The sequence below is a fragment of the Danio rerio genome, chromosome 14, assembly GCF_049306965.1.
Source record: "Danio rerio strain Tuebingen ecotype United States chromosome 14, GRCz12tu, whole genome shotgun sequence".
NCBI lineage: Eukaryota > Metazoa > Chordata > Actinopteri > Cypriniformes > Danionidae > Danio > Danio rerio.
The window spans coordinates 56,148,454-56,174,877 of NC_133189.1; the positions used below are offsets into that span (position 1 = coordinate 56,148,454).

The 26,424-nt window shown below is 35.6% G+C and overlaps 2 protein-coding genes and 1 long non-coding RNA gene across 14 annotated transcripts in view; 1 reads left to right on the plus strand and 2 right to left on the minus strand.

Moving 5' to 3' along the window:
* Positions 1-26,424, minus strand: part of LOC137487628 (uncharacterized) — a 545,963-nt gene that overhangs the window by 426,906 nt on the left and 92,633 nt on the right. The gene's annotated exons all lie outside the window — the stretch shown is intronic.
* On the plus strand, positions 311-3,275 carry higd2a (HIG1 hypoxia inducible domain family, member 2A). The gene is given in 2 exon segments (NM_001017641.1): positions 311-511; positions 2,733-3,275. Coding segments are annotated over 2 exon segments (351 nt in total). The 5' UTR covers positions 311-327; the 3' UTR covers positions 2,900-3,275.
* cltb (clathrin, light chain B) lies at positions 5,995-25,061 on the minus strand. 12 transcript variants are annotated; one of them, XR_012390020.1, is made up of 7 exons: positions 24,659-25,061; positions 21,005-21,048; positions 16,508-16,625; positions 15,727-15,838; positions 8,825-9,314; positions 7,500-8,665; positions 5,995-6,589 (listed from the first exon to the last, which is right to left on the minus strand). XR_012390020.1 is itself a non-coding variant. In XM_005168222.6 (6 exons), exons 1-6 carry the CDS (start codon positions 24,837-24,839, stop codon positions 9,143-9,145), a joined length of 681 nt encoding a protein of 226 aa, XP_005168279.1. In that variant the 5' UTR covers positions 24,840-25,061; the 3' UTR covers positions 5,995-9,142. The 12 variants fall into 12 exon arrangements, 2 of the variants coding, with proteins under 2 accessions (XP_005168279.1, XP_005168280.1); XR_011006284.2 differs by adding an exon at positions 11,821-11,874 and having other exon boundaries at positions 5,995-8,649; XR_012390015.1 differs by adding an exon at positions 11,821-11,874 and having other exon boundaries at positions 7,500-9,314.

Genomic DNA, 26,424 nt, shown 5'->3' on the forward strand with positions numbered 1-26,424 from the left:
AATCTTCATCGTAAAGAGGAATTAAGAATTATTTATATTGTTTATTGTGTTAGCGTGGTTTTCCTCCGGGTGCTTCGGTTTCCCCCACAGGATAAGTTGCTGGATAAGTTGGCGGTTCATTCCGCTGTGGCGACCCCTGATTAATAAAGGGACTAAGCCAAAAAGAAAATGAATGAATGAATGAATGAACACATTACTTTTCACGACTTTCTTGCATAACATGAGGCGCCATTTTCCAAAATTAAAAGTTTTTTTGTGTTGTCACGTGACGCACAGCTGGCGGAAATGCTCTGCGCTCTCTCTGCTCCTCCACTTCCTGTTGTCATCATGGCTACTGCTGCGGCTCCTGTCAGTCCAGATCAGCCGGGGAAAAGCGCTTCTCCGCCGGTTCTGCTGGATCTTTCTCAACCCCCCGTCATCGAGGGCTTCAGTCCTACTTCGCGAACTAGAGAGGAGGGTTTCAAGGACAAATTCATCAGGAAAACCAAGGAGAACCCGTTCGTTCCTATAGGTGACTTTTAAAACACTGTTATATATCACACACACACACACACACACACACACACACACAGACGAGCGCGTTTATAAACACACACACACACACACACAGACGAGCGCGTTTATAAACACACACACCGACAGAGGTCAAGGACTATATATATATATATATATATATATATATATATATACATATATATATATATATATATATATATATATATATATATATATATATATATATATATATATATTACACGTGTCACTGTGTGGAGAGCTGTTAGAGTTAAATTTAAAGTTAAAAACTGTTTACTAAAAGTTTAGACTTATACATTATGAGCCCTCTGGTGCAATGTGGTAGTCACCAATAACTTTTGTTTGTTTGTTTAAATGGTTTCATTGTATTTATATGTGTATTATTCTGAATTGCTTTCGCCATGAATACAGATAATGAAGCCAAATTAAATAAGTAAATACTGAAACTGTAAATAAAACGATACACAGATTTCCCACACTGCGTTCCTGGAATATCATGGATTTTGAAATTGAGGTTTAGTTGGTTTTATATTCGCACGTTCATTCATTTAGCAGTCTCATATTTATTTGTATAAGTAAAGAAAAATATGATGTGCTAAAGAATCTGTGAATGTCGTGAGGGCCTAGTTATAAGGCATGGGAATTCATCTCTTTGGTCAGTGAAAGTCAGGGGAAAATCTGTGCATTTGGTATTTTCATACACTTAATACACAAATTCACTTCATTGAACATGTACACAGACATCATCTATATACTGTCATGAATTTTGAAATTGAGGTAAAGTTGGTTTTAGATTCGCACATTCATTTATTTAGCAGTCTCTACACTGCAAAAATGCTTTTCTTACTTAGATTTTTTGTCTTGTTTCTAGTCCAAATATCGAAAAGTTCCTAAATCAAGAAGCATTTTCTAGACATGCAAAACATATTGTCTTGTTTTAAGATATAATATGCCAAAATGAAGTGAGTTTTTCCTTAAATCAAGCTAAATAATCTGCCAATGGGGTAAGCAAAATAATCTTACCACAAATCGAAAAACAAGATTATTTTGCTGACCCCATTGGCAGATTATTTAGCTTGGTATAAGGAAAAACTCACTTAACTTTGGCAATTACAATTTAAAAAAAAAGTTTTCAATGCAAATCCAATTTAAATGACTTGTTTGGGAAACAAAGTAAGTCTCATATATCTAATCAAAGACAGAAAACATGACTTTACAAACTGCATTGTACATAAACCATATAAACATTTCCCATATTATCACATAATCAAAAACAACTGAAATTAAGATAAAAACTGAAAATATATTGACATATTTATTTGTATAAGTAAAGAAAAAGATGATGTGCTAAAGAATCTGTGAATGTCGTGAGGGCCTAGTTATAAGGCATGGGAATTCATCTCTTTGGTCAGTGAAAGTCAGGGGAAAATCTGTGCATTTGGTATTTTCATACACTTAATACACAAATCCACTGCATTGAACATGTACACACTATACAGACATCACCTATATACTGTATTACTGCAGGTTAACTATGCGTATATACTCACCGGCCACTTTATTAGGTACACTTTGCTTGGACATGCATTTGCCTTCAGAACTGCCTTAATCCTTCGTGGCATTGATTTAACAAGGTACTGGAAACATTCCTTAGAGATTTTGCTCCATATTGATATGACAGCAGCACGCATGTGATTGGCTGATTAGAAATACACTTTACCGAGCAGTTGGACAGGTGTACCTAATAAAGTGGCCGGGATTGTATAATGCGGTAATGTGCACATTTTGTGAAGCTGCTTTGTAATGAGCGAGTTTAGTATCTAAAGTAAAGAGGATTTGCACGTTCTCATTCAGGATAAACTGACATTCATACTTTTTGTACACTCATACATTTGCAAATGTTTTTTTGCATTTGTGAAACGTATTTTAGGACTATGTATTTTTATTTTGTGCACATGAATTGTTTTTGTGAATATATATATAAATATTTCACGCATGTGAATTCGGTTTCATGCACATGAATTTGGCTACGCATGTGTACATCGTGTGTTTTGCTTGAATGTTTTCTTTTGAGTCTGTTTCCATAGCTTTGAAACAAGAATTACTGTGAAACTAATGCGCTACACAAATAAAACTGAATATTTGGCTTTGAGTGGGAACTCTATTGAGCATGCCTAATTGCTCTGTCACATCCTCAGGTTGTTTGGGAACAGCAGGAGCTCTCATCTACGGCCTCGGAGCCTTCAAACAGGGAAAAACCCGTCAGTCTCAGCTGCTGATGAGGACTCGTATCTTCGCTCAAGGCTTCACCGTGGTGGCCATTATAGTAGGTGTAGCTGCTACAGCGCTGAAGGCCAAACCGTGAAACAACCCAAAAAACACACTGATTGACCACTGATGGGCCTTATGGCTGAAAAATGACGCCAATGTGGAATTCAGAGCATTTATATTATAGTAAGAAGAAGGTGGCGGTGTTTATACACTTCATGTGCCACTCCTGAAATGCATTTAATGCCCAGTATTTATCGTTAAGCGGTAAAAAAGCGGCCTCTTTTTGTCTGCTTTTCCATATTGATGACTAGTGCATTGTTTTTTTTTATCATCATGCCTGTGTATTTAGAAGTGTGGTGTAAAATATGCAAATATAATAATTGCATTTAGCTTATAAGGGATAAATGCAAGTCTCGTTTCTTTATTAATAATAATACATTAAAAAAGTCACAATAAAAGGCTGAGTTCAACATTTTTATTTATTGAATGTGTTATTGAATACACACTTATTGCATGGTCTGCATTGATGCACACACATTTATTTGGAATCAGGCTGGGAGCTAAATGTCTATAAAAGAGGGTAAAAAAATCATTTTAATTATATTTTAGTATTATAACCTACAGCTTATTTGAAGTACAGATGCTTTTATTAGATATTAACCATCGTTTTTATTATAATATGCAACTTGAAGCCAACAAAATAATATTTTCAGTATAAACAAAGCCTTCTGACTTGTACAAACATGGGTAACTTTATACATCTGCGATTTAAGTAATAAGTAGGGCTATAAAGACCACGTGCACAACAAACAGCAGAATCATTCACATTCCAGCATTAAATACCTGCATTATTTCACTGCGCTACGGTTTATTTATCATGTTTTTTTGGCAGCGTGAATGCTGAAGGCCTACAGAAGGACCGTGTGTGTGTCACAGTGAGAAACGGTTCAGGCACAGGATTCATTACTGTAAACTGAGGCCTTCAGACACTTGACAGAACACATGCTTCAAACTCTGCGCTATACAGCTGAACACAAACTATTAGCCCTGCTGTCGAATAATGCAAATTAAATAAGAAATTCCCAAGAGAATAACACCGTTTATACATAATGGTTACTGATTTCTTTTATCTTTGTCATGATGACAGTACATTCCCAGAAGATGGGTTGTGGCTGGAAGGGCATTCGCTGGGTAAAAACTTGCTGGATAAGTTGGCGGTTCATTCCGCTGTGCCGACCCCAGATTAATAAAGGGACTAAGCTGACAAGAAAATGATGAAATGAATAATGACAGTACATAATATTTGACTAGTTACTTTACAAGTATTCAGCTGAAAGTAACATTTAAAGGCTTAATTATGTTAATTAGTCATCATTGGACAACAGTGTTTGTAAATACTTCTTAAGGGGGGTAATAATATTGAGCAGTGAAACTAAAATGAATAATTCTTTCCCCAGAATAACAACACAATGGGAAATACTGTGAAAAATGTTGTTGCTTTGTTAAAAAGCACTTTAAAAAACAATTGAAGAGTTCTGATGCACTTTTAAATGCCACCTGAAAGGTTCTCCTAAAATCACCATTTTTCTCAGCCTCCGATGTTCAGTTATTTCACTTTAAAAGCAATGTGAATAACTTATTCGTCGCTATTAAAGTAAAATTAATAAGCCTACACACAGGAGTCAGAGAAACTTCAGAGTCTCTTTAATTGCAATTCCACATGAGGGCTAATAACTGTTATAATGAACTTATTAAGTCCTTATTAAGTTTATATATATATATATATATATATATATATATATATATATATATATATATATATATATATATATATATATATATATATATATATATATATATATATTAGTGCTGGGCAAAGATAAAAGTTATGTTGGACATAATATATATGTGTGTGGGTTTGTGTGAATTGGATATATTTATTATGTATATATGAAACACACATGCATAAGAACAAACAGTTTTGTTACATAGATATTATGATTTATGTATAATCTGTATCACATACATACAGTTAAAGTCAGATTTATTAGCCCCCCTGAATTAATCACCCCCCTGTTTATTTTTTTCTGTTTCACGGAGAGCAGATTTCTTCAACACATTTCTAATCATAATAGTTTTAATAACTCATTTCTAATAATTGATTTATTTTATCTTTGTCATGATGACAGAAAATAATATTTGACTAGATATTTTTCAAGACACTTCTATACAGCTTAAAGTGACATTTAAAGGCTTCACTAGGTTAATTAGGTTAACTTTGCACGTTAAGGTAATTAGGCAAGTTATAGTATAAGGATGGTTTGTTCTGTAGACTGTCGAAAAAATATATATAGCTTAAAGGGGCTAATAATATTGACCGTAAAATGGGTTTTAAAAAATTAAAAGCTGCTTTTATCCTAGCTGAAATAAAACAAGTCAGACTTTCTCCAGAAGAAACAATATTATCAGACATACTGTGAAAATTTCCTTGCTCTGTTAAACATAATTTGGGAAATATTTAAAAAGAAAAGAACATTTCAAAGGGGGGTTAATAATTCTATTTGCAACTGTATATATTACATATCTAAATATAAATATTTTCTAAAAATATGTGCATGCATGCATGTGTTTATATAGCATATACATAATAATTATACACAGTACACACACAAATGTGTGCTGTGAAATAGCTATGGCAGTCACTCAAAGAATTATTCAGTCAAGTTTTGTCATATATAACATGTCTGACGTGATTTAACTTTTGGGATTTTATTTGTATTACTCTGAAGTGTTTTTGCCATTTAGATAGATAGTTAAAGAACAGGACGTGTGTTTGGATATAACTCCACACTTCATTATTATTGTTGATTTATTTATTTGCTGGACATTAGAACTGAATTTAGAAATAGTTTTGAAACAAATCTTTAGGCTTAACAAAGGAAATTAAACGTGGGCTAATGAATGTGTTCAGTGTAGTGAGTTCATCATTTCCTCACTCCACCAAAGTAAAGGAGTAAAGAGAGAAAGTAAAGAGGCTGAATGGAGGAGGCTCGTTCTTTATCCTCGCGCTGCAGATGCTCTGTTTAGCTGTTTTCTCGCTAGTGAATCGTTCAGTTTTTACACCTAAAAGTCCACCATGGAAATAGCAAATGCGCAATGGTGCAACGCAACTGACTCTTAAAGGGAAGATGAGACTCTGATTGGTTTAATGCACAAATATATATGCTAAAACAAACTTTAAACTTGAATGCAATTAATCTTTACCCAGTACTAAAATATACATTAACACAGCAGAAAATATGAACCGTTTTAAATAAAAGCACATGCAGTATAGTCAGTGGTATACTAAATCAGAGTAAGTCCTTCATCTGTAAATGATTTTGGCTTTTTAATAAGTAATAAAGAAGCTGTTATGAGGAACCCGTCTGCGTAATATCAAATAAACAATTGCACTTATAAACTAATCATTATTTGAATCTGGAAAAGTAGTACTAAAACAAACCTTAGCAAGCCCAGAAATACAAGCTTCCCTCTTGGTGAACAGAAAAACACAAAAGCAGAAACACCAGAGCCACTTACTGATTATTACAGCCACTAAAACAAATGATGCTTACTATTTAGGGTGCGAGACGGTCACTAAACTGTTTGTTTAGAGCACCTCCTGTCTAACAGGACAACCGAGACACTGATTGGTTCACTGCAAAAAAATCTGCTTTCTAGTCCAAATATCTACTATTTTCTAAAAAAGCAAACATATTGTCTTGTTTAAAGCAATAATATGAAGCTTTTCCTTAAAACAAGCAAAATAATCTGCCAGTGTGTTTAGCAAAATAATCATGTTAAAGTAGGCCCGTCACAATAATCAAAATATGAAGAGTTTAGATGCAAAAACCTCTAAAAGCCAGTTGATATTACTTCTAAAATGAGCTTTTTTCACCAAATCTTGTGTGTTGGCTTAGTAATTTTACATTTATAGTGACAGATAAGGTTTTTTCATTGCCTTTCAAGAGGCTTAACTGAACATAAACATAGGAGGCTGAGAAAAATGCACATTTTAGGAGAACATTTCAGACAGCGTTTAGAGGTTTTTTGCATCTGAACTCTTCATATGAACTTATCAGACAACACATGGACATGAGCTCAGTCATATTTGAAGATACGTAAAAAACCAATTCTAGCAACATTTAAGCTGATTATGCATCTCTATCTCTACTGGAGCTGCCAGTGACAGTATGGTTACAGAAACACTGTAGTATTTACTTTATATTACTGTAGTATATTCTCATGTGGGTGTCTGACAGCTGACAATAGATCAGACATCGCAGCCTCTGTTACCCTTAACCTTGCACTTTTTTGTTAACATTTATTATTATTTATTTAGGATATGCGTTTTCACACTCTGATTCCAATGCCTGATTATTCAGTTGTTAAAATGACTATAAATTAAATATTCTTGAGAATGAACTATGATGTGTTCTTTGGAAAAGTGTCCTTGCATTGTGATGATATTATATTGCCATTCTGGCATTATATAATGAGTTGGGTAAAATGGTCTTAAAATGACAATAATATTGTTTTGGTGCAATATATCGTACTACAGAAACTAGCTATTGCGACAGGCCTAGTCAAAATGAAAAATAAGCTTATTTTACCCTATTGGCAGATTATTTTGCTTGTTTCAGGGAAAAACTCACTTCATTTAGAGTCAATATTTCTTAAAATAAGGTGATATGTTTTGCTTGTCTAGAAAAAGCTTCTTGATTGAGGAATGTGTAGATATTTGGACTAGAAAAAAGACAAACTCCAAGTAAGAAAATCATTTTTGCAGTGTTCTAGTGGACTAATCTAATGTATTGTGGCCTTCAAATATTACAAAACAACTTGTAAAATAATTCAATTCTCATATGACCTGTTTGATTCGTGGTTTCTTCAATATAGACACACATAAACACTGTAAAAACATCCATAAATGAGCAGTTTTCCATATTTTGTGATTTATGTATGTTTATTTTCCCCTTGTTTATTTTTGCTTTTGAATTGCATTATGGGATCTTGATCCAACTTTTAACCTTCAAAAGTTGGAAAAAAAGTGACTTTTCTGAACATTTTTAATAGTGTGAAGGGATTTATTGTCTGGGTTGGTGTTTTATATTTATTCATTTTCTACCGTTTATCCGGGGCTTGGTCGTGGGGGTAGCAGTCTAAGGAGACTTCCCTCTCCCCAGACACTTCCTCCACCTCTTTTGGGGGGGATCCCGAGGCATTCCCAGGCCAGTTGAGAGACATAGTCCCTCCAGGGTGTCCTGGGTCTTCTCTGGGGCCTCCTCCCGGTGGCACATGCCTGGAACACCTCCCTAGGTAGGCGTCTAGGAGGCATGTGAAACAGATGCCAAAGCCACCTCAGCTGACTTCTCTCGATGTGGAGGAGCAGCGGCTCTACTCCGAGCTCCTCACCCTATCCATAAGAGTGCGCCCTGCCACCCTGAAAAGGAAACTAATTTCTGCCGCTTGTATCTGAGATCTTGTCCTTTCCGTCATGACCCAAAGCTCCTGACCATAGGTGAGAGTAGGAGCGTGGATTGACATGTAAATCGAGAGCTTCGCCTTTCGGTTCAGCTCCTTCTTCACCACAACTGACCGGTACATCGACCGCATTACTGCAGCCACTGCACCAATCCGCCTGTCAATCTCACGCTCCATCCTTCCCTCACTCGTGAACAAAACCCCAAGATACTCCTCCACCTGGGGTAAGGACTTTCCTCCAACCTGGAGATGGCAAATCACCTTTTTCGGGTGATATTTTGCAGACTTATTTCTCCAGATCACAGGTCTTAAACTCAATTCCTGGAGGGCCGCAGCTCTGCACAGTTTTGCTCCAACCCTAATCAAACACAGCTGATCCAACAAATGAAGGTGTTCGAGACTTATTTGAACACCTCGGTTATTTGGTTCAGCTGAGTTTGATTAGGGTTGGGGCAAAACTGCAGAGCTGCGGCCCTCCAGGAATTGAGTTTAAGACCTGTGATCTTAAAATTATTTTTTATATTATGATTTCAAACCACTTAAATGTCTCTAAAAGTCACTTTGGTAAACTGCTGTGTTCAATTTACAACATTAAAAGTAAACAGAGCAGAGATCAACATCCCATAATGCAATTCACAACTGTAAAATATGCAAACTGTTCATTGACAGATAGTTTACAGTGTAGGAAGTATAAATACAGCAAGTGTACACATTCAATGACCCCCCCATTAGCAACATAAACCTGTTAAAGTGTTTATAAAATAAAGTGCAAGAGGGAAATAATAATAGCAGAGTAATAATAATGGAGCGGCGTTTAGCGGAGCAGAGGCGTCTGTTTCAGGGAAATGAGCACCGAGCGCATTCGGGACACGTCTTTAGTCTGCCGGCTGGTTTTGGGGTTGAAATCGCAGAGTCGGGCCACTTTCTCCCATTCCGTCCCAGGACTGTCATCTTCACACTCCTTGAGGAAAGCCTCCTCTGACGCTCTACACCAAACACACAACAGAGCATCATGGGAAACAGCATACCACATGAGATTAAAACCAATATTAATTTCTACTAGAGGTGAAACGGATCACAGCCCACGGTTCGGGACGCACGTGACACACGGATTAAGAATTTTTTCAACTTGTAGATTAATCCTAAATTAGTAATGATCGCAGAGATATCGCCTCCAGCGTCATTTAAATCGCATTTTGGCTAACCTGTAAAATATGATGATGGAAATAAATGCGAATCTAAATGCTTTCTTAAGTTATTAAAGGTGTTTTCTGTCACTGTTTGTTTATTAATGCGTTCAGTGTAAAGCTGCACAATTAAACATGTAAAGATCTGGATCTCAACACCCACGCAACATTATTTATAAATGATGAGGATTTGCATATTCATTAATGCATTTAAATCTGCATTTGATCAAGACTTTTCAGTTAGTTACAAAGCTAAAATCAATCAAACAACACATAAATACTGGGATAAGAGTTTATAGTTCAGATATAAACACTGATGTTTACGGTAGATTTAAATCACTGTTTAATGGAACTTGACGAAGTTGTAGCAATTACATTATTTAACCAATAGGTGGCAACAAACGACTAAAGTTATACATCTAGTTATTAAAATGAAGGTTTTATGAGTGAATTATTAAATCAATAATTAAAAATGAGACTAAATAATATACATGATGCGTTGTACAAGACTTTAATATTAGATTTATACATTTAGCATTATCAGCAACAGTAGTCTTCATTTTTTTGCTGATCCAAAAAAGGGACTGATGCATGACTCAAAAACCGTAGTGTGATCCGAACCGTGAAATTTGTGATCCAGTACACCACTACTTTTTACCAGTGAGAAATGATGTTTTTTTTATTAATCTGTTTTGTTGATTACTTTCATAAATAGTTGAAATCAAAATCAATCCTTAAATTTTTATTCTTTCAAAAAAAAAAAATTCTCAAGTGAGGTTTAAACCAATAAATTAGCAATATATGGCCTCTTGAAGGCTTTAATGTGCTGATTGTTTCTTGAATGAAAGGTAAAACTTATCAAAGAAATTAAAAGAAAAGCAAAACTATCTTGACGTATGATTAACATTTAAAATGTTGATGTTAACTTCTGGAGTGAATTAATAATTCTATTCAACAAGAATGCATAAAATTGATCAAAAGGGACATTAAGGGGATTACGAAATATAGATTCCTATGAAATACAATTTTTTTTAACTATTTCATACATTTAATCTACAAAATAATAAGCAACAATTTGAAAATAAAAATATAATAAGAAGAAATTGTATCTTATCTTATGCCAATTTAAATAATTTCTGAAGGATAGTATCACACTAAAGGCTGCATTGATGATACTGAAAAATCTGCATTGAATCGCAGAAATAAATTACATTTTAAAATATATTCACATATAAATCAATTATTTTAAACTGCATTATTATTTCACAGCATTTGAACAAATAAATATATAAAAAATAGTAATATATTTAAAACAGTAATATAATAATACAAAATGTATAGCAAATTGAAAAGCATAAGACACTGAAAATGACACTGAAAAATCTGCAATAAATCACAGAAATAAATTACATTTTTAAATGTATTCACATATAAATCAATTATTTTCAACTGGAATATTATTTCACAATTTTACAGCATTTCTGATCAAATAAACACTTTAAAAATATAAATATATATACAAAAAATATATAATAATAAGCAATAAATTACATTTTAAAATATATTCACATATAAATCAGTTATTTTAAACTGGAATATTATTTTACAATATCAGCATTAAATCACATAAATATTTTATAAATATAATTAAACATATAATATAATAAAAAGAAATGTATCCTAAGCAAACTGAAATTATTTCTGAAGGATCGTACACTGAAAACTGTAATTATGATGCAGAAAAATCTGCATTAAATTTGAAGCAATAAATTACATTTTAAAATATATTCACATATAAATCAATTATTCTGCAATTTTACAGCATTTTTGATCAAATACATATTTTAAAAATATAATTATAATTAAAATAGTTATAATAAGAAATGACTGAAAATGACACTGAAAAATCTGCATTAAATCACAGCAATAAATTGTATTTTAAAATATATCAATATAAAAAATAAGTTATTTTAAACTGCAATAATATTTCATAATTTTACAGCATTTTTGATTAAATGAACATTTTTAAAATATAAATATCATTAAAACGTATAATAAAAAAGAAGAATGTATTTAAAGAAAACTAATGATACTGATAAATCTGCATTAAATAAATGACATTTTACATCTAAATATATAATTATTAATATTCACATCTAAATCAATTATTTTAAACTGCAATACTTTTACAGCATTTTTGATCACTTAAACACATTGTTGTTGAGCTCCAGTGACACTAGTGTTCATGTGATGTAAGCAAGACACACAGAATGCATCATGTTTGACTGATTTGCATTAAACATACACAAAGCCTATGACATCAGAGTTGGGCTGTTTGTAGAAAGCCTTATCAGCGATCCTAATGCACAAACAAGCAGGAGAGATAAAGGAGAGGAAGAGAAAATGGGAGCCGGAGAGTGAAAGAGAAAGAACGTCAGTCTCACACAAGATGCAAACATGTACACAAGTGTTAATACATCAAGCATGTTCTCAATGCATCAAGAATAAGATCATATTAGTCAACAGATAGAAAACAGAGAAAATCATTCATAGAAATCAGAAAAGTTGGTCCTAATCATTCTGTATGAACCTGCTTTTTTAATTATTATTATCATTATTATTATGTGTTAGGAAATATTTAAAAAGTCAGATTCTGTCTGGCTCTGATAACCAGTTATAAAGTAACTATTTAATATAATTAAATTATTTTAGGTCATTTAAATACAGTTACTTATAGAGTACTTGCCTTAATGTATTGTAAACATTGTATTTTTTGTTATACATATATATATATATTAAGTAAGGCTGCACAATATATTGCAAAATTGTCGTTATCTAGATAATAGTATATACAATATATGTACAGCAGACGTGTGATAAATTACATTTATTTTATGCATTGGTTGTTTATCTAAATCTGACCAATCAGATGGAGCCTTACTATCTTTAGCCCCGCCTTCCCAGTAGTTGCTGGTTTGCTACTGGCTAGAGCGGCCCTAATGGCTGGAGTCGAGACGAGAGGATATTTTATTTTTTTGCGATGCATATCGGGTATAATTTGATGATAGTTTGAATTTGATCATTTGACAAACAGATATGAAATAAATAGAAATAAAAAGCTCCGTTAGGAAAGAAAGAATGATTTTAGGATATCTTTGGACGATAATAGGATGATCTTGTGGGGGGCGCATCTGCATCAAAGGTAATAAACCAAATAACAGGCAATGATCAATACAGTAAAGCAAGTTACAAATGAAACAAATGCTTAATACTGTATTAAGGTACACAAATTAAATAATTGAATGTAAAATAAAAAACACCGCAAAATCTTAATTGCATATGCACTGTACATAAATACAATTAATCTTTCTTAAAGTTGCTAAAATGTTAATCTCCTGTGCCTGAATGCTTTAAACTGGCTTCAAAATGCCTACACAATCACATTTGCATTAAGACACATGCAAATCATAATTTTTTGAGGGGGTAACTTTATGGTTAATCTTTGCAATTACTCCTTAATCATGTCTGTTATTAACTCCTACTCAACTATAATCCTAATTCTACATGGTAGATATGCGATGGGACTATACATATGTGCATATTGCGATATCGATGCTGAAGACATATATTGTACAGCCCTGCTTCAGCGACAGAAAAACGACAGTAAAACAGGGGGAATCAGATGCCATGCAAGAGTTGAGAAGTGTGAGAGAAAGCTGGCATTAGTTAAGATGCATTAGTCATTAAATACCTATGAGGAAATGTTTAAAGATGTTATTCATATACCAACAAATGCAGAATATTAATGCTGGAACTAACAAGATGGTCATTTTGAAAGTTTTCATGTAATAAATGTTTCAGCAGAGCATTAATGCTGATTTTCTGGTCCTTGGTGATTTATATAATGCAGTGGTCAGTGGTCACCTGTTTTTGAGATTAAAATAAAGACACTTAATATTATTTATGATATTATTAGCTTTAATATACAAACTTGATAATGTATGGGAGCACTGTTTGCCCAGGCTGTAGATTAAATCCTACAATATTGTAAATAATGTTCTTATTTCTCTTCATCAGGAGCCACAGTGCTTGATTTAGAGTTGTTTGTTTGTGTTTATTTTTAATCTCAAAACTGGTGACCATTTAATCCATGGTTTCCTGCATTTATATATGTTTGATGACTATGGTGAGACAAAATATAGGTAATAAATTAGATTGATTAAACAAATTTAACTTCAAAGTAACCTAAAGAAACAAATAAAAGTGAACCGTGCATGCTGAATCACTATCAATCAATTATTAATTCAGATATATATATATATTTTGTATGCATATTTTTGTATATATATATATATATTTGTGTGTGTGTGTGTGTGTGTGTGTGTGTGTGTGTGTGTGTGTGTGTGTGTGTGTGTGTGCGTGCGTGCATGCATGCGTGCGTGTCTGTGTGTGTGTGTGTGTGTGTGTGTGTGTGTGTGTGTGTGTATATATATATATATGTATTTATATATACATATATATGTATATATATATATATATATATATATATATATATATATATATATATATATATATATATATATATATATATATCAATTGCAGATTAACAGCAGCAAAATGTATGAATTAATCACAGGTAGAGTGTGAATAACAAGGGTGTGCTGAATTAATGCTTGGTTAAATACAAGATAAAAACAACATGTAACATGAGAGGTCAGCCCTTTAAATAGTGAGAATTGGTTTGCTCTGATCTGAATCTTAAATTATAATATTAATAAATTGGTAACACTTTACAATAAGGTTCATTAGTTAATGCATTTACTAACATGAACTAATCACGAACAACACTTGTACAGCATTTATTAATCATAATTGAGCATTTACTAATGCATTATTAACATCCAAGTCCATGCTTGTTAACATTAGTTAATGCAGCATGAGTTAACATGAACTAACAATGAACTACTGTATTTTCATTAACTAACATGAACAAATACTGTAGTTGATGTATTGTTCATTGTTTGTTCATGTTAGTAAATGCATTAATTAACATTAACTAATGAACCTTATTGTAAAGTGTGACCAATAAATCAAATAATAGATAATATAAATACACAATTGACCACCCCTTTAATGGTTCAGACCACTGTGAATGCATAACCGTGCCAATCAGTCTGCCAGAACTCATTTAACTGTCTGAAACCAGCTGATCTAGGGCAACGTTCACAAGAATGTTTCCTCGTAAAATAGCGCTTGTTTAAACATACAGCCTAAAATAAAGTAGAATTAGCTGCATAGTTTGACTAACAGTAACCTTTTGATGAAGCTAATCAGAGGAGAATGTGAGTCAGAATACATTAAATATGCCACAAAACACAGAATACCTAAATATGTTTTATTAATGCATTAATAGGGTATATGCCAAGCTAGCGCTGTTTCCATCCTAATAAACTTCCAATTACCTGTTATTGTTAGTTTGTCTAATTTTAAACGATTCCTTTTACAGCATCGATGTTGTAATGTAGTTAAAATACAATCAGTTAAACAGACTTTGGCATTCATTTAGTAGCTCAAGCGTAAAACGAGACAAAAAGCCGTTTACTCGCAGCGCCCGTCAGCATCAGCAGGTTAGCGCAGAAGCTCCATTGAATATACTGGGGTAAAATAAATGCTCATATTTTAAAGACATGGCGGGGGGAAATGTAATTTAATGCAGTGCTTCTTGTACAATCTGAGACCCAGTTTATATCGGATATCACTCAGCCAGTGGAAATCGCTGATTTTTTAAGAAAACAGACCTTAAACGCGACAATTTTTCAATGGCATACAGTTCATCAGAAGCGCTTAACCCATGTTACTGGCAAATTAAAAGTCCCATTAGCATGCTTCAGCATATACCCAATTGGATTCACTGAAGCATGTATTACACAAACTAACACTACCGAAAATGTTGACCCCCTGATTGCCAATGATTAATTCGAACCCTGATCACTCCTTAAAAACACATGCATTTTGTATCTTCGTGGTTAAAATTTGCAATCGCTCCAAATGAAGTTTTTAAAAGTCCCTATTAAATCCCATTATGAACCAGGATTTACCAAAAAATCTTCTTTAATGCTGTGCTGAAGAAAAACTCACCTGCATTTTCAAGGCCCTGTACATTTAAATGTTTGGATGAACTGTCCCTTTAAGGGTGTAGTGGTGAAAATACCTGTTGTTGACTTTATTCTTCTCCATCTGTTCAGTCTGGTGTATATGCCAGTCCTCCAGCTCCTTCTTGGCCTTCTCTCTCCACACGGCCTCTGCAGCTTTAGAGGCTGAATCTGTTCATATATACACATATATATATAAAACAAGCTGATATTTAAGCTTGTAAAACATATTTACATGATGTAAACTAAGATGATGGTGTCCCTATATGTGAAGTTTCAGCTCAAACACCACACACATAATGCTTTATACTCTTTGGAATCTGCCACTGTGCTGATGCACAGGCATTTGTAGCTCCGCCTTCTTCTGAAAAGAGCACTCTCTCATTTGAATTTAAAGCGACAGTCACCAAAACACCACAATTAGTATCAAAGCCTAAAAGGGTCAGTTTCAGAGAGTTATAAAACATTATTAGTGTGGTATTTTGCGCTGAAACTACACATGCACACACACTCTAGATCAGGGGTCACCAATCTCGGTCCTGGAGGGCCGGTGTCCCTGCAGGGTTTGGCTCCAACTTGCCTCAACACACCTGCCTGGATGTTTCAAGTATACCTAGCAAGACCTTGATTAGCTTGTTCAGGTGTGTTTGATTAGGGTTGGAGCTAAAGTCTGCAGGACACCGGCACTCCAGGAACAAGTTTGGTGACCACTGTTCTAGGCACATCAGAGACTTAATTTACAACTTATAAAAGGAGCATAATAGCTCCCCTTTAAATAACCTTAAACTTTCATAAAACAGCATGTATATATTAAAACATGTGCAGGAAATCCTTCAATACCTAATTCCTCCAGCCGGGTCTTCTGCTCCTCCCTCCACTTGCGCAGACTTTCAGGCTCTTGTCTCTGTATGTCGACTTGTGCGATAGCCGAGTAGCTGTCAGTCATGCCGTTCGTGTCCTAATATTACAAACAATCATGTAAGTTAACAACAGCTTTCTGGAACTATTGTGTTGTACAACTTATCCAGCAAGTTTTTACGCAGCAGATGCCCTTCCAGCCGCAACCCATCTCTGGGAAACATCCACACACACATTCACACACACACACTCATACACTATGGACAATTTAGCCTACCCAATTCACCTGTACCGCATGTCTTTGGACTGTGGGGGAAACCGGAGCACCCGGAGGAAACCCACGCAAAGGCAGGGAGAACATGCAAACTCCACACAAAAACCCCAACTGAGCAGAGGTTCGAACCAGCGACCTTTTTGAGGCGACAGCACTACATACTGCGCCACTGCCTCGCCCCACATTTACAATACACTCTGGGCAAATTAACTCACCGTTTGTTATGTTGGTGGCTGTTTTTGCCCCATTGACTTCCATTATAATCACATTTTTTGATTGCAAAACCACGACCCCATATGATCATGTATTCTTGATTGTTGCTGGTTTTCCCTGTTGGAAACAAGCGGCAACCTCCAGCTCTCCCTCTTGAAGCAAATCACGGAAGTAACTGAACCTGCAATTGGTCAAAATTCCGCTAGTCCTGGCTTCATTTGGAGCAAATTTCTATTGACCCCACTGTTAAAATGGCCAACTTTACAGCAGAAAAAAGGTGTTTACAGCCTGGTACAAAGAACGACTTTGGTTCATAAAGCTAATAATACCCTTCATGACAACTGTGAGGGAGTGAATTTTTTTTAAAACTCATCCAGTTATATTTAGTCTGCATAATTAAGGGCGTGGCCACTTGAGTGACAGCTAGGTCTCGCTGGTCGCCGTCACTTGATTCTGGCTGATTAGCTGCTGAATTCATCATATTCATCATATCTTTGTGTTGTTTTATGTGGCTTTAAACAGTCAATTGCCTTTTGGAATTAATTAACAGGTGATATGGCATGCTGTGTGCACTTAATTGTGCTCACAAACCATTCACGTGGCCTCCATATCCAACCCGGGCTCATTCTGGAAAGCCCCGCGGACGTTTCTGGAGGCCGCGAAATACGTCCCAGGAGGTATGTATTTGTGTTTTTGTTTTCGCGAATCCGTGAATCTTTTTCGCGTCTTGAACGCCTCTTGCGAGACCGCTGTTCTCGTGTAAAAAGCCGCCGGAGCCGCCGCTGTTCGACTGACTGGCTGGCTAAATGACTGAACGATTGACTGGGCGGCCGGCCAATCGGAAAAGCCCTTGTCTGATTTTGACTGCGTTTTCGGATTTCGCCGCATTCTCGCCCCATTACGAACTCAATCACTTTATTTTTTGGAATATGTTTTTTGTCCTGCCTGATTACTGGAACCGCTCTTCCCTGGACTCGAACCCGGTCTCGAACGCTGCCGGCTACTGCTCCTCCTCCACCGGGCCTCCGCTCCGACAACGTAACCCGACAAGCTAAGCGGACAAACTGGTTGCGGCGGGAAAGCCCTCCACACGGAGGAGGCGAGCCGTCAGCCGAGCCAGTGAGCGCGAAGAGGAGCGGCATCACACCGCCCCGTAGCGTTCGCTTGAAAAAAAAACAAATGCAGCCATACATACCTCCGGCCACATAAATCACGTTCTCCAGAAACGTCTGCGAGGCTCCATTTTCAGAATGAGCTTGGGTTGTCCATTTCCCAGGTGAGTGAAATTATATACTTCTATACCATCTCTATAAATGTATTTGTTTTATTTAAGATCATTTATCATAAATATTTTTCTTTAGAGCTTGAATCTGACAGACTGATTAGCTGTAGGCTCCAGAACTTCATCTGAAGCGTTGTCATACAGTGTTATGCCTGAATTTCATCAATAGTTTTGCATTACAGCAGTATTTTTTAAAAGTCTAAACACTTTATTGATATAGTTTACAACCAAGCACATGTGGTCAGAACACAAACGAGTCGCAGGTAATGAAGTATTAATCGTTTCTTCAAAAGAAAAGTCTGTCTTAAAGGGTCATGAAACACCAGAACACATGTTTTGAGCTGTTGACAGTGGTATATGTGTCCCACACTGCTAAAAACACTATTAGGACACCTGTATCTCACTAAAAAGTGTAAATTGGTTGTTTTTGCGTTATTTCAAGCAAATTTGTACTTCCTGTTTGAAACGAATTTTTGAAGCTGCGTCACGGTCATGACATAATAGCGTGTATTCCAGCGTGCAGACTGGACGTCTGTGCCAGAGTGAGTCTTATTACATCTTACAGTGTGATGCATTAATGCATGAGTAAAGCTTGGTTCAAACCAATCAGCGCGCTCTATTGTGCAACTTCATTAATATTCATTACTATCACAGTGTTTACAGGACAGAGACGCCACGTTGTGTTGGCAAAACAAGCGTGAAGTGTTGCTTTTATAGTTTGCTGCAGTTGAGTTTTGTTTTTATTTTCTCTCTGTGAGAGCTCAGCTGGAGTCACGTGTGGATTAACAGTGTACGCGACGCTCGACAACAATAACTTACGTGTCTAAGGAGGATTATTGTTTACCTGAGAGCTGTTCTCATCTGCAAACGCTGAGATCCGGATTCGCTTGTAGTATTCTCTTAATAAAGACGCGGCTCTAGTTGCTGGTGATTGTTCTGTCTCTACAGATTTGGTAAGTGAGCGACCAGTGCTCTTTGTTTATTCAGTTTGTTCGTATCTAAAAAAAACTATAGCACCGAGTGTAAACACGTTAGCACCACAACCAAACTTTAACCTCGTGTAGGGTTTTCGCCGCATTTTGTGACCGGAATAACACGTGCGGCTTTCTGACGCTACCTGCCGTGTGCATCTAAGTTTCTGGGAAATGCGGAGGTTTTTTTTCTCTCATTCGCCGTGCGGTATCAAACATTGCATGAAAAACACATAAATAATAAAAAAAACACAATAATTCGACTACAGATGTCCATGTAGGTTAAACACCATCACTTTCTACTGTGTGTGTGAATTTTGATTCTGAAACTCGCGCGTGCCCAAATAGACACTCCTACACCATCCCACTTTTCTTCCTCCGACACTCCCCCCTAAACAGAGCTGGACACGCCCACTTTTCTGACTTTTTCCAAAGTAGAGGTGTGAAAACACCCTGCTGAAACAAGGGGGTTTCATGGCCCTTTAAGGCTGATTTATACTTCTGCGTCAAGCGAATGCATATGCTACGCACAGCCTACACATTGACGCATAGCCCTACGGCATGACTGTCTGCATCGCTGACACGCACCTCTCGAAAATTATAACTACATGTCGCAACGACGCATAGCGCAAGCTCTGTGATTGGTCGGTTTGGTAGCGCTGGCGAGTCTGGGCGGAGTCGAGAGCCGCGCGAGCCCAAAGGAGTGATTGTTTACAAGTGTTAAGTCCCATAAAGGAGCTCCGGATGGAAAGTTTTGTTTTGTGTACCTCATAATTAAAGTTGCTGCACATCCGTCTGTTCCTGCCTCAAAATGAGCGAGTTTGAGCCACTTGTACATTAAGGAAGCATTCAGAAAAAGCAAACACCAGCGAAGAAACTTGACAGAGGAATGCTAGGAATGCTATGATCCGCTAATAAAATGGTCATGCCTGCTTCCAGCCGCAACCCAGTATTGGGAAACACTCATACACACTCACACACACACACACTCATACACTAGAGACAATTTAGTTCATCAATTCCCATATGGCGCATTTGTTTGGACAGTCAGGAGCACACAGAGGAAACCCACTCCACCATGGGGAGAACATGCAAACTCCACACAGAAATGCTAACTGACCCAGCCTGGACTCAAACTAGTAACCTTATTGCTGTGAGGGACAGTGCTAAACATTGAGCCACCCCGCCACCCATCACAGTAAACACAGTAAGTGTATTTCTTCACACACACTTTGATCTGCTGTTTCACTCCACTGACCTCCATATAAAAGCCAGATTCATTTAGCACAGGCCTATCTAAAGGGTTAATGCTGAAAAATGATGATAAACAGTAAAAATTACACATTTGACCTCTTCCCAACAGAGAAAACCAGCAACAATCAAAAATGCAATATTTATATGCTGTCATCATGACTTTGCAATCAAAAATATCATTATAATGGAAGTCAATGGGGCAAAAACAGCCCCCAACATAACCAAAAGGTAGTTCATTTGCCCAGAGTGTATTGTTGAGTTTGTATTTCAAAGCAATTTCCCAAAATATGTCTCAAAATAAGATTTGTCAGCAAAAATCATCCCATTTGCTGAAACACAGAGAAAGTTGTGGCCAAATAGAGATTCGAAAGCACCCAGAGTGGATGAAAACGACCCAACAGCACACAAAGGTTAACACCAAACACTGGTTGTGGTGTATAAAAGCAAACATGAATATAAGAGTTGCCATATTGAGGGTTTCTCACCTGAAACATGTCTCCGTTTACAGCTGAGGATCCTCCAAAGTCACCTGCAGAAGAAACAGCTGAGTTTCAGTGCAGATTCTCTAATGCTGAAACATCACAGGCATTAGAGGAATGTGGTGCGCCTTGTTGGACAGTGTGTGTGTGTGTGTGTGTGTGTGTGTGTGTGTGTGTGTGTGTGTATGTAAAAAAAGACAAGTTTCTGGATGCAGCCAGACTCACTCAATTGTTTTGACTCTATTATTATTATACACTGCGCATGTGTGCTTTTTTTTTTACTGTGTTTCACTTGTCTTGACAGATTCAGGTGTGCTTTTTTTAACTCCAGCATGAACTGAAGGCGTGTTAATTTAGTGTTGCTTTCATTTTATTTAGTTTATTTATGTACACAGATATTTAATATCTATACAGTTGAAGTCAGAATTATTAGCCCTACTGAATATGTTTCCCCTAAATTTCTGTTATGACGGAGAGAAGAGATTTTCCAAAACATTTTTAAATATAATGGTTTTAATTACTCATCTTAATTAATTAATCATCTCTAATCACTGATTTAGTCTTTGCCAGGATGACAGCACAAGTTAAAGATAGGGTAATTAGGCAAGTCATTGTATAGCAGCGGTTTGTTCTGGAGACAATCCAAAACAAATATTGCGGAAGGGGGCCAATAATATTGACCTTAATATGGGTTTTAAAATATTAGAAACGGCTTTTATTTTAGCCGAAATAAAACAAATAAGACTTTCTCCAGAAGAAAAAATATTTTAGGAAATACTGTGAAAAATTCCTGAATCTGTTCAACATCATTTGGGAAATATAAAAAAAAAAAGAAGAAGACATTCACATACACGACATATATATTGAGTTCATTCATTAATAGTTGTCTTATTAGCTTTATTTCTTAGGCATGAGTAGGTCCGCAGTGAATTTGTTTATTTACTTTTGTATGTGTAAGTATATATTTATTCAGTTTTATAGTAATTTCAGTCATAATAATAACTAATACACTGTAGAAAATCCTGGTTGCCTTAAGTTTGTACGCTGAATCAAATTAACCTCATGAATCCATTGAACTTATATTATGTTAAACTGACTTAAAACAGCTTGTGCAACTTGTAAATTTAAGTTAGAAGATGATTAACTTAGTTTAATAAGTTACAATGACTTAAAACACATGCAGTCAGGATCGAAAAACAAATTACAATTTAGGATTTATGTAAAATTGCAGTTTGTAATGTAATATTTTTTGTCTTCTAGTCAATTTTCATTCATTCATTCATTTTCTTTCTGGCTTACTCCCTTTATTAATCAGGGGTCGCCACAGCGGAATGAACCGCCAACTTATCCAGCATATGTTTTATGCAGTGGATGCCCTTCCAGCTGCATCCCATCACTGGAAAACATCCACACACACTCAATCACATACATACACTACGGACAATTTAGTTTATCCAATGCACCTATAGTGTGTTTGGACTGTGGGGGAAACCGGAGCACCCGGAGGAAACCCACGGCAACACTGGGAGAACATGCAAACTGACCCAAAATGTCAACTGACCCAGCCGAGGCTCGAACCAGCGACCTTCTTGCTGTGAGGCGATCATGCTACCCACAGCACCACCATGCAGCCCTCTAGTCAATATATATGTATATATGAAATACTTGCTTTGTTTACAAGACAAGTGGATCTAAGTGGATTTGCATTAAAAAAGTTTTAAATGTTTATTTTTTTTTACTTGCATGTTTTAAGTGTTTAGTTAAAGCATAAATCTGCACTTTATTTATTTAGTTATTTATTTTTTACAAATTCTGTTATTTAGTGTTTTGAAGATATTAGGTTTGATTTTGTTTTTGCTATTTTAAGTTTTGTGTTATTTATTTTGCTCCTTTATTTTTATGCAAGTACAAATGTCATTTTTTGCAATTTTCTATATTTAGCAATGCGACTCTTATTTAGAAGAGGATGAGTGATAATATTTAATTTCATTAATTTTTTTTATTTTATTAGGGCTGCTAACTTTTTTAGAGTTTATTTATTTTCTTTATTTATTTTAAATTAAATGTTTCCTTTTTTCTGAAAAAAAGTTTTAATGGTGACGCAGTGGCGCAGTAGGTAGTGCTGTCGCCTCACAGCGAGAAGTTCGCTGGTTCGAGCCTCGGCTGGGTCAGTTGGCGTTTCTGTGACAAAATAAAGGTACTGAAAGTACTGCTGTAAGTTACTAGTACTATGGGAAAGTGGCTGTATACAGTAGTGATATCATAGATTTTTAATATAATATAATATACTTTTTAGATAAAATACCATAGGAAAAAGTTATTTTAACCAAAAATACTGTATCGATTCTTTTTACTAATCATTGTCAATACCATGAACACTAAGAAGTGATTTGAACTTCATTTATTACACATTCATGCACCTGGTACATAACAGTACTGCTACATATACGGAACAGACACTGTATTATACCTTATAATATGCACTAATTAGAGCTGTAAACGAGTGAAACTGAAAGTACTGTTGTTCTAGTACTATGGTAAAGTGGCGGTATCTGGTGGTGATACCATAGTATTTCAATATAATAGAATAGAATATTCATTAAAAAAATCCTTTCAATGAAGTATCTATATTTTTTGCAAGGAATTGTCAAATACCATGATATACACATTTTAGTAAGTGATTTTTACTCATTTATTACACATTAATGTACCTGGTTCTTCAAAAAAAAAAAAACATGGTACATTACACTACTGCTACTTGTACGAAAGCACACTGTTATACTTTTTGTGTGCATTTAAGTACTCAGTAATAACAATGGTGATTCATATTATCAGTTACACATAATTTGTGAGATTAATATTAAACAAGGACACAAAATAAAGTTACTGAAAGTAAGTACTGCAGTTACTAGTACTATGGTAAAGTTGCAATAATCAGTGGTAATACCATAGTATTATAATAGAATATATTATAATATAATATACTTATTCTAAAAATACCATGGAAAAATAATTTATTATAAACAAAAACACTATTCTTTTTACAATACCATGGTAACTAACATTATAAGAAGTGATTTATACTCATTATTACTCATTTATGTATTTGGTTCTGCAAAAATACCATGGTATGTTACAGTAACGTTACCGCTACTTTATCGCAAGTAGCCTAATCTGTGTTATAGTTTTTGTGTGCATTTAAGTACCGAGTAATAACGATGATGATTTATATTATTAGTTGTGCATAATTTGTAATATTTATATTAAACAAAGTCACAAAATAGTTACTGAAAGTACTGCTGTAAGTTACTAGTACTATGGTAAAGTGGCAGTATTCAGTGGTGATACCATAGTATTTCAATATAATATAAAATAATATAATATAATATATACTTTTTGAAAATATACCATGGGAAAAAGTTATTTAAAACTAAAATACTGTGTTTTTTTACAATACTATGGTAACTCACATTTTAAGAAGTGATTGATACTCATTTATTACACATTTACGTACCTGGTTCTCCAAAAATACCATGGTACATTACACTACTGCTACTTATACATAACAGGCACTCTGTACTATACTTTATACACAATATAAAGCGGTAATACGTGAGCACGGGTGTGTGTTTGCGGCCGCCGGGACTCGCGCTGGCTCACCGCCGGACATGGTGTAGGTGTCTGCGGGCGCCGCTCCTCCGTCCTCCGGTAAACTGAACCCAGTGCTGTCGTTCTCAATCACCGCGATTTCATTCTCCTGCTGGGCCAGAAAGGCGGCGGCGGGATCTTCTTCTGTATGAACTCCGTTGTCGAAGGCGGAAAAACCGAAGTCGTCAGCCATGTTTGATAAAGTAACACCGGCTTCCGTAAAAAAGCTACGCTAAAACACTCCAGCTGTTTTCTTCTTCAGCCAGTTCACAAGTCGATTAGCTGATAAAGGGTGAACTTAGACTGGTCTGAACGTTGTAGACTTATTTAAAGTATTTATTTCACTTTTTTACTGACAGCGGTTGAATGACGCACAGCTCAAACGTTAGTAGGGAGTGCTAGAACAAAAATCTGTAATATCAATATTGAGCGCATAGTTAGGTGATGATTTGTGGCGTTTTGTCCCCATCTGCCGGACAGAGTGTGTAGTGCAGCAGAGTTGGATTTAAAGGGACAGTTCACACAAAATTAACTTTTATTCTGTTGCGCATAAAGCAAGATATTCTGAAGAGTGTTGAAAAGCAATCTGTACTTATCTTTTTAATCAAACTTTCACATATTTTCCCATGTGCTTTTAATTTCAAATAATTTATTAAGGGTGACATGGTGGTTTAGTGGTTAGCACTGTGGCTTCATAGGAAGAAGGTCGCTGGTTTGAGTCCTGGCTGGGCCAGTTGGCATTTCTGTGTGGAGTTTGCATGTTCTCCACATGTTGCCTTAGGTCTCCTCTGAGTGCTCCAGCTTCCCCCACAGTCTAAACACATGCACTATTGGGGAATTGATTAACTAAACTGGCCGTATAGTGTATGAGTGTGTGTGTGAATGAGTGTGTATGGGTGTTTTTCCAGTAATGGGTTGCAGCTGGAAGGGCATTCTCTGCATAATAAGCATATGCTGGATACGTTGGCGGTTCATTCCGCTGTGGCGACCCCTAATAAATTAAGGGACCGAAGGAAAATGAATGCATAAGGATTTTTACTTATTAATTGTTTTGCTTTGCTTAATCTGTATTATTAATGTTTTTCATGACTCTTTTTTAACTCTGTATAGCACTTAAGCCAACTGAAGTTGAATTTAAATGTGCTATATAAATAAGGTCAAATTTGCATTCAGCGTCTGGTGTGAACACAGCATAACAGGTAATAATCTTCGAAGCAATATCGTGCATATTAAGGAAGTTGCACCCAGTGGTGGAAAGAGTATGTAAAAAGCATACTTAACTAATACTTAAGTAAAAAAAAAGCATACTTAAGTAAAAGTACCATTACTTGCCTAAAAATGTAGTGTGAGTAGAGTAAAAGTACCTGTCGTAAATATTACTCAAAGTAGGAGTAAACAGTAGCCCTTTTAAAAGTGAGTATTACGCTGTTAAAAGTTGATGCATTTACATGTAATTCGTGGATGTGTGTAAACGTAACATTCTGTAGTGCATATATTTATTGCCCAGCAGGCACACAACGTTATAAGACGTTAATAGGTTTGATTTAGGTTGTAATGTCAGGTGACCAAAATTCTATGTCTAGCCAGCGTCTAAGGACATTATTTTCATGTCCAATAATGACATCAAATGACGTTGATATTTGGTTGATTTTAGGTTGTTAGAAAGTGACCAAAATCCAATGTAGAGCCGACATCTTAAATCAACATCCTATTGACGTCAAATACTGACATTTATTCATCAGTTATGGCAACCAAAATTCAACGTCTGATAGACGTCA